This window comes from Geotrypetes seraphini, chromosome 8 (assembly GCF_902459505.1).
Source record: "Geotrypetes seraphini chromosome 8, aGeoSer1.1, whole genome shotgun sequence".
Taxonomy (NCBI): Eukaryota; Metazoa; Chordata; class Amphibia; order Gymnophiona; family Dermophiidae; genus Geotrypetes; species Geotrypetes seraphini.
The window spans coordinates 182,946,100-182,962,437 of NC_047091.1; the positions used below are offsets into that span (position 1 = coordinate 182,946,100).

At 44.2% G+C, this 16,338-nt stretch overlaps 1 protein-coding gene across 4 annotated transcripts in view; it reads left to right on the forward strand.

Moving 5' to 3' along the window:
- The window catches only part of TPCN1 (two pore segment channel 1), a 182,301-nt gene that overhangs the window by 146,642 nt on the left and 19,321 nt on the right, over positions 1-16,338 (forward strand). For 3 of the 4 annotated variants that reach the window (XM_033955855.1, XM_033955854.1, XM_033955853.1), the window contains 5 exons: positions 409-498; positions 2,729-2,844; positions 5,405-5,451; positions 5,841-5,909; positions 6,754-6,838. In XM_033955855.1, coding sequence (XP_033811746.1) covers positions 409-498; positions 2,729-2,844; positions 5,405-5,451; positions 5,841-5,909; positions 6,754-6,838 — 407 coding nt within the window. The remainder of the gene's footprint in view (positions 1-408; positions 499-2,728; positions 2,845-5,404; positions 5,452-5,840; positions 5,910-6,753; positions 6,839-16,338) is intronic. The other variant, XR_004540412.1, reaches the window with a different exon arrangement.

Sequence of the window (16,338 nt, forward strand, 5' to 3'; positions counted from 1 at the left end):
AGTTTTGGCTGAAACTGAGCAGCAAATTTTGGCTTCGGATTCGGTCTTGGTTGAAACCTACTAAACCACCACAGCTTCTGCATGTAATGGAATACTGTGGCCTACATCTACCGTGACATTTGTAGAGGCCAGTGCAGAAATCCAGATCCATGAGAAAAATTATAGATAAATGAGTAGAGATTCTTAAATTCAAGAGATCCTGAGCACCACATTGACAGCAATGTATCACTTAACCAAAAGAGGCTTTGGAAACAGTCACATCCTATAGCTCAGAAAGCCATACCCTTGCATCCTTCTTACAGTCATTCCTGTGGCTTTCCCTACACTTTAAAGGAGGGCAGATAATATGAATGGTTACATGTATGTGGGATCCTTCTGTCTAACCAAATTTTTACCTCTCTCCTCCAGTTTGGGCCTCACTCTTCTCATCTTCTACTACTCATTCTCCATCTTCGGCATGGAGTTCTTTGCAGAGGTTCTCTTCCCAAACTGCTGCAAGTAAGTGCCGCTGGCTTGTGACGACTTTTGCCAGCTCTACCACACTTGCTAACACAGCATTTGAAGTAGCATTATAGGGCTCCATGCTTTTTGGACTTGGTGAAACGCCACACTACAGAAGGAAAGGGAAGATGACTTTTTAGCATTCCATTATTAATTTCTCTGGTGCCCAGCAGTTAATTACTGAGCTGGGAAGGGTTGGAGAAAGAGTTACACCTCAAAATAAATAAGGACTAAAGGACATACTCTGTGCACTGTGAGGATGATGCTCAAAAGTCCGGTGCTAAAGCCAACAGTGCAGAAACTTAGCTCTCCAATGTTCAAAGCAATGGTATTCAAATTATATGCACACTATGAAACTGAAAGCACATGTGCACAAGCATTTCACAATAAGCAGAGCTCTTATGGGCATGTTAGGCGAGACTGGAACTGCAAGCACACATTGGCACTATTCTGCACTTTTAAATTTAAGCATTTCAAGTAGGAACGTTTCAAATTATCCTCATCATAGTTGGCTACCTATATGTTTAATATGGTGTTGACTTCACAACCAGTATTTAAAAATGGGTGATCGCCTACACCAGTGGTTCCCAAACCTGTCCTGGAGGATCCCCAGGCCAGTCAGGTTTTCAAGATAGCCCTAATGAATATGCATGACAGAGATTTGCATATAATGGAGATGCCAGGAATGCAGATCTGCTCCATGCATATTCATTAGGGCTATCTTGAAAACCCGACTGGCCTGGGGGTCCTTCAGGACAGGTTTGGGAACCACTGGCCTACATGGAGTGGTGGGTGGGGCTATGATCACCTTGTTGGGCAGGCTGGATGAACCATGAGGGTCTTCTGCTGTCAATCCTCTCTTGAAATCCTTCAGTGCCACCATTGAGCTGGCAGTATGTTTCCAGCATTAAGGTCAGCATTTTTTCTGTGCTTTTCTGTGAGTATTGGGAGGGAATTCCAGATGATCTTATCAATTTGTGACCATCTTTGCACATACATTGTTTCCTGCACTGTAGCCCTCTGATATTCTGTGTATGTGCACGTTAGTCTGGCTCTAATGAATCACCCCTAATGTCAGTGTTAGCTTTTTGAGCATCGGCCTCCAGGATCTTCCAGTATCCAGGCTTTTAGATACTTGTACTCAGAAAAGTATTGTAAAGGACTTGGTGATCTGCTGAGTGTCTTATGGTGTGCTGGGGAAAAAAGGATTTTGTAAAGATTTGTGAGCTTTGCACTGTAATGTATTTATTTATAAAGCTGTATTGGTGTACACCCTACCCTAGAAATACAAAATCTACACAGTGATTAGATCAGGGTGACAGAGTAGATTCAAACAGAGCTCTTCTGGTGTGCTATGAATAATATTGATTGAGCAGAAAAGTAACTTCCATTCCTCCATCTTTCTGTCAGGGGACAGTGTGGAGCATCAAGGTGCCGTGCACCTTTAAGAATCCAGTCACTCTTCACAAGGCAGGATCTGTCATGCCTTAAGGCTTAAGAGGTCATCTTAACCTTTTCCTTTCGTGTGTCCCGGATGACAGGACATTCCAAAAATGTCGTTGCCATCATGGATAAACAATCTGTATGGACTAATAAAGAGCCAGGAACACAAAATATTTGAATTTACAGACTTATGACTTATTTACATTATGTTTACAATAGCCGTAAATGATAACGGTGAGTAATACAAAACTTTGCTAAAAATTACGATTGGAACCAGCGTAACGTAAAATTTATTACGATAGGAAAAGGTTAATGCATGCTATTTCAGGATCAGTCATCTTGACAAGTTGGGTTTTTGTTTTGTTGTGTAAGATTCAGTCTGAATACTGTGTGTTGACATATAGTGAACCTGTCTTGTCTGCTCCACTGAAACAGATTTCTAAAACATTTTCCATGTATAAAGCATGTTTTACTGTGAAATACAAGGGTGGTTTGGTAAATTTCCATGAAATGGTACCACAGTCCATTAGGTTAACCTGGAAACTCACTGGACTAATTGTGAAGCCCTCAATGGAGATTACATGGTTTTAACTTGCTTTTTTACCAGACTTTTCAAACCACTCTTAAAAAATTGCATGAGTATATATGTGGCTCACATGTAAGGGGTGTATAGGTAATGGGGATAGCCAGGATGACTAAAGTTACTTTGTATGACACAAAGAAACTATTCTGCTGTCTCAGGGGCTGGGGGTAATATGCATCTTTTCTTTCCTTTCTACTTCAGTACTAGCACAGTTGCTGAATCTTATCGCTGGCGCAACATAACCATTGGTAACATAACCATAGTGGAAGAGGGTTATTACTATCTAAACAACTTTGATAATATTTTCAACAGCTTTGGTAAGAACAATAACATATAGGTGAAATTTTTAAAAACGCCTTAAAGCCTACTTTCAGCAGATATATGATGTTGAGCCTTGGATCTGTGGACTCTCGCAGAATGACCAAATACTGTGCTGTTTGTAGTCTTATTGTACTGTGACTTTGATTTTAGATTGTGAACTGCATAGATGTATTTAATTGGCAGCACAATACATTTTAATAATAAACATGTTTAAGATCCCACATTGAACAGAAAAGAAATACATGGGTGTCTATCAGAAAAAGGTACCGTATTTTTTGCTCCATAAGACACACTTTTTCCCCAAAAAAGTGGGTGGAAAAAGGGGTGCATCCTATGGAACGAATACCCAAATCCCCCCCCCCTCATTACCTTATTTAGACTGCTGCCGCTGCTCGCCCACCGCCGCTGCTGCTGCTGCAGGTTGCTCACTGCTGCAGAAAGTAAAGGAAGGGAAAAGCCAGGCGGGAGCAGCGATTGCACACCGCTGGCCCAGAAGCCTTACCCCCGACATCAATTCTGACATCATTGAGAAGGTCCGAGCAAGGAGCAACATCTTCTGTTCTGGGTGCCGTGCTGAGCCAGGAGTCTCCCCCCCCCCCTCCTCGCTGCTGCTGCTTCGTAGACGTCAGAGGTAAGGCTTCTGGGCCGGCGGCGTGCAATCGCTGCACCCGCCTGACCCTTCCTAGCAACATCTTCTGTTTCGTGTGCCACGCTGCTGAACCAGGAATCTCCCCCCCCCAGCTACTGCTGCTTCTGCTTCGTCAACGGGTCCTCACAGCAGCAGCAGCTAGAGGTAATTAAATCAGGCAGGCAGGCTTGGGGGGGCGGCGGAAGAGGACAGAGGCTTGAAGGCAGTGAGGGGAACATAGGAGGGAGGAAGGGACAATTGTTAGGCCTGAGGAAGGAAAGAAAAATTCACCAGATAATGGGGAAGGAGGAAGAGGACAAAGGCTGGAAGGCATTGAGGGGGACATAGGAAGGAGGGAGGGAGGGAGGGAGGGATGAAGGGACAATTCTTGGGCCTGAGGAAGGAAAGAAAGAAAGAAATCACCAGACAACAGGGGGAGGAAGAGGACAAAGGCTGGAAGGCATTGAGGGGAACATAGGAAGGAAGGAGGGAGGAAGGGACAATTGTTGGGCCTGAGGAAGGAAAGAAAAAAAGAAATAAATCACCACACAATAAAGGTAGGAAAAATTATTTTAATTTCAATTTAGCGATCAAAATGTGTCAGTTTTGAGAATGTATATCTGCTGTCTATATTTTGCACTGTCTATTTTTCTATAGTTGTTTCTGAGGTGACATTACATATTTTAAAAAGTCATCTGCCTTGACATCTGTGCCCTGCCCCTGCCTGCCCTATGCCTTGTCCCTGCCCACCACCAGAGAGGGGACAGGGTACAGAGCCTGGCAGGGAAGGGGGACAGGGTGCAGAGCCTGTCAAGGAGTGTGGGGTTGGGTACAGAGCCTGGCAGGGAGAATTTGGTTCAGAATGGGTTTTTTTCCCTTGTTTTCCTCTAAATTTAGGGTGCGTCTTATGGTCAGGTGCATCTTATGGAGCGAAAAATACCCTCTATCTCTTTAGGAATGACCTTGGATGTGTTGCACCTCACATCAAAACAGAAAAAGGCAAGAACTCCAAATAGCCAAACAATAATTTTATTTTGTAAATGTCCGTCCCAACTAGGATCCCAGTTTCGTGCTATGAGACACGATGATAGGATTTTAAAATCATTAGCCAAGCTTTTGATTTTGTGTTCCTAACACTGAACAACAACGCCACATAAAATTTCCTTTACTACACAAATGCTGATTAGTGTTCTCCGAGAATCTGTATTTGTATCCAGCCCCTGTGGCTAAGCTACCTTTATATTGAAATTGGCATCGGCAAGTGTCTCGCAGCACAACTATTGTTTGGTTGTTTGGACATCTTTCTTGTTTATTTGTTTGCATAGAAAGGCAAGTTTTTTTTTCTCTATTTGTTTTGTTGGGTTGCATCTCACATCAGCTGGGGCTGGTATTGTCAGAGCTGATTAACTCAACTGTTGACTAGACCAGGGGATTTTTGATTAGGAAGTGCACTTTACCTGCGTTAATCTTCTCCAGATTCATTATTTCCCTGCCCTTGAACACTTGCCAAGTGGCACAGAACACTGCTATGTTGGTTTTTCTCTTTTGTAAGCATTGCTTCAGTGAGTTCTTCCTGCTCAGCCAGACCATGAGAAGTTAATGTTCTTGGTACAAGCATTGTTTATAAGCGTAAGTGCATTCCATGTGCACTGACCAGGACATTACCTCTTCTGCGTGATCTTGAAGTGGGTCATTATCCTTCAGCTAGGGAAAGGAGGGTCATAAACTCATAAAACTGGTGGCAAGGGCTTCTCAGCTCCTTTCTCTACACGTATTTGCTAAAGGGTTTGAAGTACTGTTTTGTGACTAGGTTAAAAAATGATCACATGTGATATGAATGGAATGTGTGTGCATGCATCAGGAAATATAAACAATCAAGACTAGAAATAGTGACACTTAGTTTCCTTTATTTTTTTCCCCCTTTGCAGTAACCTTGTTTGAGCTAACTGTGGTTAATAACTGGTATATCATTATGGTAAGCACAGTTAACTATTAATTCATTTAATAAAAGCATTATAAGAAGTTCTGCATGGCATTTAGTTCAGAGAGCTTGTGGGTGATATTTCTCTAGCACATGGTAATTAGTACTGCTAGATTGTGAACTTGAAAGTGAAGTTTAAAATTATACATAGTGTTGTCCAGAGTTTTTGTGTGCACTACTCATTCCCAGTCTAGAAAATAAGAGGTTGAGATATGTATATCTAGATTATATAGCTTAGATCCGAACTGAAAAGACAAGAGAAAGAGGGAGGGCAAGAAGCAGGTAACTGTATGTACTTGAACTGAAGGAAAAAAGGGTTTTGTGTGTTAACTGTATGTGCTTGAGCTAGATCATTTGCAATAGACTCTTGTTCTTGATTGCAGGAAGGTGTGACGTCACAAACATCTCACTGGGCTCGGCTTTATTTTATGATATTCTACATTGTCACTATGGTGAGTGCTGATGTCAGTGAGGGACATTGTTTGCAACTTGGGTCTCCCAGCATTCGAGACTAAATGAGGAAAAAACAGACATGATTAGGGAACAGTAAAACAGCACTGGATAGCAGAATTTGCTCATGAGGTGTTTGTGTTATCTGTCTACACATTGTCATAAGACTGGTTCTTGAATAATAACCTCTGGAACATACACCATAGGGTGAATCCGCAGCACCAGGGCAAGACCCGCGCCAAGAATCAATCAATTGACTAAAACTTTTAGAAAATAAAACAAGAGCAGAAAAGACACAGCCTAGTCTTGTAGGAAACAAAACTGAATATCCAGGGGTAAGTAGCAGCAGATGCATACAGAGGGAGGGGCTAGAAATTGGTTTCAAGTTCCCTACAGTTTCCAGGCTGGAAAAGGTAAATGACCCACTGGTGTAGATTCCAGAGGCTATTTACAAGAAAGAAGATTAGCAGAGGTAAGTAACCTAATCTTTCGTTGCCAAGAGAAAAAGTATATAAAATGTTCTAAATAAATTCCCAAAATCCCTAGACCTATGGGCTGATGATGCCATGATCAGGGAGAACACAAGCCGACTCCTCAATACATGATCTGCATATAAGAAATATTTGTGTAGTAATCTGGAAAAATGAAGCTTAAAATCGATAATATGTTTCCTAGTGCAAGAAAGGGAGGCAACAGTGATTTGATTGAAATTCTCCTACAGTAAATAAAATGAGCAGCTATCTGCATGGACACTGTTGAGCAGCTGTTGGGTTCCTGGTCCAGTGCTCTGTTTTGAGGTGTTGATAAGACCTTACAAATTTTGACTCTTCTCTTTCTGCCCGCCAGGTGGTGCTGACCATTATTGTAGCCTTTATCTTGGATGCGTTTGTGTTCCATATGAATTATAGCAGGAAGAACCAAGACGCTGAAGGTGAGAAGGAAAAGAGGGTAGCATCTCATGGTCAATCTGCTGATCTTTATGCATGGGTTTGGAAGGCTCGTGTGTGAATGACTAGTTGCTTGGATGAGTGTGGATCTAGCCTGATAGAGACTACAGAACTTTGTCAAGTATTCTGACACTCATTGTGTAGTGGTGGTCATGCATTCAGGTGTGGACTGTGCCGCACATTTCCTCAGTAAAGTGCATTAACTATAGTCTTCAGATCTGCTGTGCAAACAGAACAATCACCCATCCCTTTCAATTGTGCAAGAAACATTCCAAAAATATTATTCTTAAAGTCCTAATCTTAGCAGTTAGAAAGGAAGTAGATTTGGAGTGTCCAACAATGCTGATTTCTGCTGCTTCTGACCCTACTTTTGATAAGTTTGGGGTATAGGTTTTTCTTTATTGCAGAGGTACAGTTGGCTTCACTGTACTGTAGCACTCCTGTCCACTCTTTGTACTAGCCTGTGACATCAGCTGATCAGAATCTTTCCCTTAGACCAGTGTCTCACAATCTTTCTCGAGAGCTACAGCACACTAAACCTAGTGTTTGCGGCTCGAGATACCCATAAGTGCACAACGAAACTGTGATGACATCATGTGTATGCTTGAAGGCTCTTCAAATGGGCCCTGCACCGGCAGTGGGGGGTGCCAGCAAGGAAAAGAAGAGGAGAGATAGTGGCGCTGGCTTCTCTCTTTCACAGTGTGTTGTGGCACATCTGAAATCTCAGGAGGCACGCTGGTGTGCTGTGGCACACAGTTTGTGATGATACTGCCTTAGACCATAGAATTGCTTGTGCTTATGAGAACACATTGCATTTTACCCTTAAGCCATATTTTTATTTGTCCCAGGACAAGCAGGCAGCATATTCTCAACATATGGGTGACGTCAACCACGAAGCCCGATGCGGACAGCTTCACAAGCAGACTTGCTTGAAGAACTTTTGGAAAGTTTGACTGCCGCATCGCACATGCGCGAGTGCCTTCCCAGCCGACGTAGGACACGTGTCTCCTCAGCTTCTCCTCAGTTCTAAGTTTTTGGTGGAGCTGAGAAGCCTTGTTTCGATGCTCTGTGTGAGAATTACTTCTAACTTGTGCCTTCTCTTCACTGCGGCTCGTGTAATTCTTTTCTTTTATTTACAGGGTCACTGTGTTGCGCGTGAATTAAAATTTTTAAAAAAATTTTCGGTCATGTCACAGCGGGACATGGTCCGTGGCCTCAGCCTGTGGGCTTCGATTTCACCACAGTGTGTTTTATTCAATGTCCCAGCCGGTCACAGGATTAAGAATTATATCACTGACCCACATAAGTGGTGTGTACAGTGTTTAGGACCTGACCATCATCCGGAGTCATGCACCCGCTGTGCTACACTTAAAAATCGAGCTCTTAAATGTTGTCGAGTTCAGATTGAAGTGGTTAAGGAGACTAAAATGGTTAAGGGGCTTGCCGTACAGTGAGAGATTGGAGAAACCGGGCCTCTTCTCCCTTGAAAAGAGGAGATTGAGAGGGGACATGATCGAAACATTCAAGATAATGAAGGGAATAGACTTAGTAGATAAAGACAGGTTGTTCACCCTCTCCAAGGTAGAGAGAACAAGAGATTCCATACAAACATAAGGAAGTTCCTCACCCAGAGAGTGGTAGAAAACTGGAAGGCTCTTCCGGAGTCTGTCATAGGGGAAAACACCTTCCAGGGATTCAAGACAAAGTTAGACAAGTTCCTGCTGAACCAGAACGTATGCAGGTAGGGCTAGTCTCAGGGCGCTGGTCTTTGACCAGAGGGCCTCCGCGTGAGCGGACTGCTGGGCACGATGGACCACTGGTCTGACTCAGCAGCGGCAATTCTTATGTTCTTAATGGATTTTTCTTCAACTAAAGCCTCAACACCGATTGTGGCCTTGACTCCGTTGAAGTCTTCTGTGAGGCCCTAAGCTTCATCCTTGACCTCGCTAAAACGTTCCTCGATGGGGAAGTCCTCATCCTAAGGGAAGTCAGATAAATCCTCTCCAGAGGGGCCGTTATTCTCAGTGTCTCCATCAGATAAGCTATCCAAGCCAACCCCTCAGGAGTCACAGGCCATTTCAATAGCAACACTGGTGGACCTGGTCGCTTCGAGACTTCCCAGGAAGCGTGTTTCAAAATCGAAGCAACACTCTTCCTTGAGGTCGTCTTCCTAGGAGTCCATAGCCACACCAAATGTACCTGCTCCAGTGGTCTTGGTGCCGGCTTTGCAGAATATGCTGGAAGTAATTCTGCATCAGGAGTTTGGTAACATGCTTGCCAAATTAACTCCTGCCTCGACCCTGCTTCCTGCAGTTCAGCCTGAGCACTCAGCATAATACAAGGAGTCAAGTCCTTGAGAGTGCCTCGAGAGAAATTCACACACTCTATTCAAGGAGTCGAGTCCTTGTGAATGTCTCGAGATACATCTGCACAAGGAGCTGAGTCCTTATCAGTGTCTCGACTTCGATCTCCAACTTCAAGCCCTACCTCTCCGCATAAGGCATTGCCTTTTTTGAGGCACTGGATGAGGACTCTTCGACATTCCTCATTGAGGCTGGATTCGAGATCACTACCTCATTCCCCGAGGTACAGTTCATCTCCACACCATCTATTAAGACATTCATCGAGGCCCAGGACATTCTCGAGACAGACCTCGTTTCTCTAGGCATCGAGACTCCTCGTGACAAACAACTTCCTTGCCGAGAAAATCTACGATAGAGCCACAGTATTCTCGTCAGTTGAGTACTTCTCATGGGAGGTTTTCTTCACCAGCTGGTTCTTCAAAACGAAAATGTTCTGCTTCTCTGGCTCATTCCAGAAATGGTCTTTCATCTACTTCTTTGCCTATGGATTCTGATCTGTGCTATCAATATTCCAGAGAGGCTTCACCTTCATTCTCTGCCATGAGAGGTGCTTCAAGGGGTTGTCGATCACCTTCGCCTCAACATCACTTTGGAGTTTGATCCAAAATACTCTTAGGAGTATTTGGAAGAACTGGGTATGCCTAATCCTCCTAGGGATTCCTTAAAATTACCCATGAATGGCATTCTTTCTCAAACTTTTAAAAGAAACCTTGATACACCATATTCCATTCCTGCTGTGCCAGCAAAGCTGGAATCTTGATATAAGATGGTCCACTGTAAGGGATCTGAGAAGCCTCTATTATCCCATCAATCTCTTCTCGTGGAATCTTCTTTAAAAAGAACCAATCCGGCCATGGTTTATGCCACAGTCCCACCTGGCCGAGAGGACAGGACCTGATGGGCTATGGCCCTTATCTGCCGTCATCTTCTATGTTTCTATGTCCATGGACAAGTTTAGCCTTTGGCTGTTGCAAATTCTATGATGATAAATAGGATTTTAAACTACAATTTTGTCTTTACATCATATTCAAGCATTGGGTCAATGCTATGCCTACTTTCTTCAAGTATCTTCCAGAACATAACCTGCCAGAGTTCCAGCATATGCATTCTACTCTTGGTCAACTTCGCATGCATATGGTTCAGGCTGCATATGATGCTTGTCCTCCAGGGTCACTGTGTTCTCGGTAGCAATGCGCTGTCTAGCCTGGCTCCACACCGTAGATTTGGATCCAAATCTGCAGGATCGACTGGATAACATCCCATGTCAAGGGAATGAGCTGTTTGATGACTCGATTGAGGCAGCTACAAAATGCTTGTCTGAGCATGAGAAATTGTTTGCCTCCATAGTTCGGCCGAAGTCTTCCACTGCTAAGAGTTACAGGCCTCCGCCATATTATCAGAGGCGTTATCCTCAGAAGGTAGCACCTTATTCAAGGCCGCCTCCTAAGAAACAACAGCAGCAACAAAATAGGCAGCGTAAACCTCAGACTTCTGCTGCGCCTAAGCCTACTCAGCCTTTTTGACTATCTCACACAGAGCATAACTTCAATCATTCTATCATTGCCACTGCTGGGTCAGACCAGTGGTCCATCACGCCCAGCAGTCTGCTCATGCGGCGGCCCCCAGGTCAAAGACCAGTGTTCTAAAATGAGTCCAGCCTCACCTATGTACGTTTCATTTTAGCAGGAACTTGTCCAGCTTAGTCTTGAAACCCTGGAGGGTGTTTTCCCCTACAACAGACTCCGGAATAACGTTCCAGCTCTCCACTCTCTGGGTGAAGAAAAACTTCCTTACATTTGTACGGAATCTATCCCCTTTCAACTTTAGAGAGTGCCCTCTCATTCTCCCTACCTTGGAGAGTGTGAACAGTCTGTCTTAATCTACTAAGTCTATTCCCTTCGGTATTTTGAATGTTTCGATCATGTCTCCTCTTTTCAAGGGAGAAGAGGCCCAGTTTCTCCAATCTCTCACTGTAAGGCAACTCCTCCAGCTCCTTGACCATTTTAGCCACTCTTCCCATAGGAGGTTGTCTCCATCATTTTTATTATCGATGGGAACTCATTACATCCGACTTCTGGGTCCTCACAATCATCAGGGAAGGTTACTCTCTTCACTTCCTTCAGGTTCCACCAGATCTTCCCCCAGGAGAGTATCCTTCAAATCCATCAGACAAGCTCTGCTTCGTCTCTGTGCCATACCGTTACTTCCTTGTCCCAAAGAAGATGGGGGGGTCTGAGACCTATATTGGACACATTCCCAGTCATCCAGCCTCGCAAGTTTCTCAGATTTCGGGTGGGAAATCATCATTTTCAATACAGAGTGCTGCCTTTAGGCCTGGCATCATCTCCCAGAGTTTCACCAAGTGCCTCGTAGTAGTGGCAGCAGTTCTGCGCAGCCATGGTCTCCAGGTTTTCCCGTACTTGGATGACTGGCTCATCAAAGATTCAACATCTCACGGGGTTATTGTAGCGACCCAACAGACTATTTGGTTCCTCCAACATTTGGGGTTTAAAATAAACTTTCCAAAATCACAGCTACAGCCCTCTCAAAATCTACAGTTCATTGGAGCTGTACTGGACACTGTACAACTCAAAGCATTCCTTCTTCAACAGCGTCAGAATGATCTCATTCAGCTTTGTCTCAAGGTGTCGTCCCTCGCTTCACTCTCAGCGAGACACATGATGGTTCTCCTAGGTCACATGGCTTCTACAGTTCACAAGACTCCTTTTGCCAGACTTTCACCTCAGAATTCCTCAGGCTTCCAATCCACTCTCTCAACACATTACAGTGACTCCTTCATTGAGGCAATGCCTTCACTGGTGGATGCTCTCTTCCAATCTCTCCAGAGGTTTGCTGTTTCAAATGCCCCCTCATCAGAAGGTCCTCATGACAGATTCCTCGACCTTCGCTTGGGGGGGCTCATCTCGATGGTCTCCGAACTCAAGGGCATTGGTCCAGCACAGATCGTCGGTGTCGCATAAATCTGTTGGAACTCAGAGTGGATCTTCAATGCTCACAAAGCTTTTCAGCATCTTCTTCACAATCAAGTAGTCCTCATTCGTAAAGACAATCAAGTCGCCATGTACTATGTCAACAAACAGGGAGGAACAGGATCCCTTCCCCTTTGCCAGGAGGCTCAGAAGGTTTGGAATTGGGCAATTCTTCACAATATCTTTCTGAAAGCCATTTACATTCAAGGAGAGAAAAACTTTTTAGCGGACAAATTGAGTCATCTTCTACAGCCTCACGAATGGACACTCATTTGGCACCTCTCCATCACATTTTTTCTCAGTGGGGACTCCCCACAACAACAAACTGCCTCAGTTTTTTTCCAGGATATACTCTCCTCATCGCCTCGAGGCAGATTCCTCATTCTCAAGATACTCGTCAAACTCAAACACGATCATGCCACCATGATTCTGATAGCTCCTGGGTGGCCCAGATGACCTTGGTTCTCCCTTCTCCTTCAACTCAGCAACAGGGAGCCACTACTTCTACCAGTTTTTTCGTGTCTGCTTACACAGAGTCAGGGTTCTCTACTTCATCCCATCCTGCAGTCTCTGCACCCAACAGCTTGGTACCTTTTCAGCATAAATGCCAATCTACAGTTCTCTCAATCTGTCAAAGGACATTTTAGAGGTTTCCAGGAAGCATACCACAAGGCAATGTTACAACCAGAAATGGACTAGGTTTTCTGCTTGGTGCGCTCTTCATCACAAGGAGCCTCAATCTATCTCCTTGTTTTCAGTTCTGGATTACCTGTTTCATTTATCTCAATCAGGCCTCAAATCAACATCCATTCGAGCCCATCTCAGTGCAATTGCGGCTTTTCATCAGCCACTAGAAGGGAAATCACTATCTGCTCATCCTGTGGTTTCCAGATTTATGAAAGGACTTTTCAATGTCAAACCTCTTCTAAAACCGCCTCCAGTGGTTTGGGATCTCAATGTGGTTCTTGCTCAGTTGATGAAGCCTCCATTTGAACCAATGTCTTTGGCTTATCTGAAATATCTCACTTGGAAAGTGGTTTTCCTCATTGCTCTCACGTCTGCTCGCAGAGTCAGTGAGCTACAAGCTTAAGTAACAGACCCACCTTTCACAGTATTCCATCACGACAAGGTGGTCCTCCATACTCATCCTAAATTCTTACTAAAAGTTGTTTCAGAATTTCATATCAATCAATCCATTGTACTTCCAGTTTTTTTTCCAAATCCTCATTCTCACCGTGGAGAAACAGCTCTTCATACTTTGGACTGCAAGCATGCTTTGGCTTTCTACTTACGAAGGACTAAGCCACAAAGATCTTCCCCTCAACTTTTTGTCTCCTTCAATCCAAACAAGTTGGGACATCCAGTTTCCAAGAGAACCATCTCCAACTGGTTGGCTGCTTGCATCTCTTTCTGATATGCTCAGGCTGGACTGCATCTAGAGGGTCAAGTCACAGCCCATAAAGTTAGAGCCATGGCGGCATCTGTAGCTTTCCTTAGATCTACTCCTATTGAGGAAATCTGCAAAGCTGCCACTTGGTCCTTGGTTCATACATTCACCTCTGATTATTGTCTGGATTCTTTTTCCAGATGGGATGGCCACTTTGGCCAAGCAGTATTACAAAATTTATTCTCCTGAATTGCCAACACTCCCACCATCCCATTCTGGTTAGCTTTGAGGTCACCCATACGTTGAGAATATGCTGCCTGCTTGTCCTGGGTTAAAGCACAGTTACTTACCATAACAGGTGTTATCCAGGGACAGCAGGCAGATATTCTCACAACCCACCCACCTCCCTGGTTGGCTTCTTTAGCTAGCTATCTGAACTGAGGATACGCACGCCCTACGTCGGGCGGGAAGGCACTCACGCATGTGTGGCGCAGCAGTTGCGAACTTTCCAAAAGTTCTTCAAGTCTGCTTGTGAAGCTGTCCGCATCGGGGGTTGACGTTACCATATGTTGAGAATATCTGCCTGCTGTCCCTGGATAACACCTATTATGGTAAGTAATTGTGCTTTCTCTGGTCTAACAAGCAAGTTAACATTTCTGGAACAAGGCAGGCTATAGTTTGCAAAAATTTATCCAGATAACATCTGGATTTCACCAGGGAAGGATTAAAGCCTAGAGCCCAAATATTTAAGAGGGAGTCTGATTCCCCCCCCCCTTTCAAATGTGCTAATTCACTGGCTCACAAGGCAGAGTTTGCTCAGATTAAATTACAGTTTCTGGTGGAATTCTGTGTGTCATATATATAAAATGGAGCGCACAATAGCAACACAAAGAGGATATTTTGGTAAATTTCAGAAGATTTGGGGACCTTTAACAGATTTTTGTAATGAGTAATAATGTTTTCCCAAAGTAAGATATTTGACATGGAGGGATGTGGGTGGGTAATAAATATTAAATCCTATAATGTATAAGAGTATTTAACTGTTTTTAATGTATTGGGATTGGAACTTTTATAAGGGGAGGGAGGGGTTGGGAGGGTTTTCTAACTTGATATCAATTGTTTAGATGCTAGGAATAGTTCATAATATTCAAAATATTATAGAATATAGGTATTGGCTGAAAAGTTATATTTTTAATGATATATGAAAGTTAATCAAGTGTATATGCCGGGTCAATTCCATTCTCGTGACAATAATTTTCGTTATTATTTAAAGTAAGTTGAACATTCCGTTAATCGAAACGGTCATCTCAATTTGTAATTTCTATTGTATTTTGCCATAAAAAATAAAATTAAATAAAATCAAAGCGAATATATCTTCGTATCAGTTTGATCAAATTAAAATTTCTCAAATATTCATTCAAGAAGTCATTGGTTGTTCAAATTGTTCTAAAAACTCTAATCATTTTTTATGATCTGTAAAATTCTGAGTTTTATTTTCCAAGGTTACTTTCATAACCGCTGGGTAGAGGAGTCCATATCTTGCCCCTAGTGCCCTTAAGGGATTCATAATTGAATAATAGTTGATAAAATTATTAAAAAATTTTATATGATGTCTAAAATTATAGTAAGGATTATATAAGATATGTTGTATGTACAATATGTTATCCCAGGACAAGCAGGCAGGTATTCTCACTAGTGGGTGATGTCATCCGACAGAGCCCCGATACGGATGTCTCACAAGCATGTCTTGCTTGAAGAAACTCAGAAGTTTCGAGATGCCCGTACCGCGCATGCGCCAGTGCCTTCCCGCCCGATGGTCCGGGCGTGTCTCCTCAGTTCTTTTCTTTCCGCGGAGCTGAGAAGTTTTACTTCAATTCTGCGCTGACTGAATTCCCGTTTTTTGCCTTCTAAATTCCGCGATTTTGGGTTTCTTTTACTCTTTTCGTGTAATTTCTTTCTTTTCTAAAAAAAAAAAAAAAAATTTTTTTCTTCCGGCGAGTCGGCCGGGTCGGCCACGTGGCTCAGGCCCAGCTCCTTCGATCCAGCGGCGGAGCTTTTTCGGCCTATGTCCCGGCTAATCACCGGTTTTAAAAAGTGTAGCAAGTGCCAGCACGCGATTTCGCTGACGGACCCGCATCGACGCTGCCTGCAGTGTCTTGGTCCAGAACATTTCCCGAAATCGTGCCAGCCTTGTTCCACTCTAACAGCGCGAGCGTTTAAGCGGCGCTGTCTGTTGTGGGAGTCGATGTTCAAGATGGAAGCTGCTAAGGAACCTTCGGCTTTGACTTCATCGGCCGCTTCGCCTGTCCATGCGAAACCAGCGACTACTCCTGCTACTCCGGGCCTTCTGAAGCCGGCTTCGTTTACTCCGGCTTCAGCCACGAGTTCGGCGCCGGTGCCTGTCCCCGTCTCCTCGGCTCAGGTACCGCCTTCCACTATTCCACCTGTGGTCATTAAGGTGCCGAAAGCTTCCAAACAGAAGCACTCGACCACGAAGGAGCGCGAGGACCGTGCTGGAGGACCCCCTTTCGGTGCGGATCCCTCGATATCAGCTTCGCTGCGGTCCCTGCTGGAAGCTCAGTTTGTCGAGCTCATGCAGACTATGGGGCCCCGGTTAATCGCCTCCATCCAGGGTTACCTCCCGGTCCCGATCCCAGGGGGCGGACCGCCCCCTCCCCCTCATCGATCGATCTCGTTGCTTGACGAGGAGGAGCGGCGAAGGGCGGCCGGTCCCTCGAGGCGGG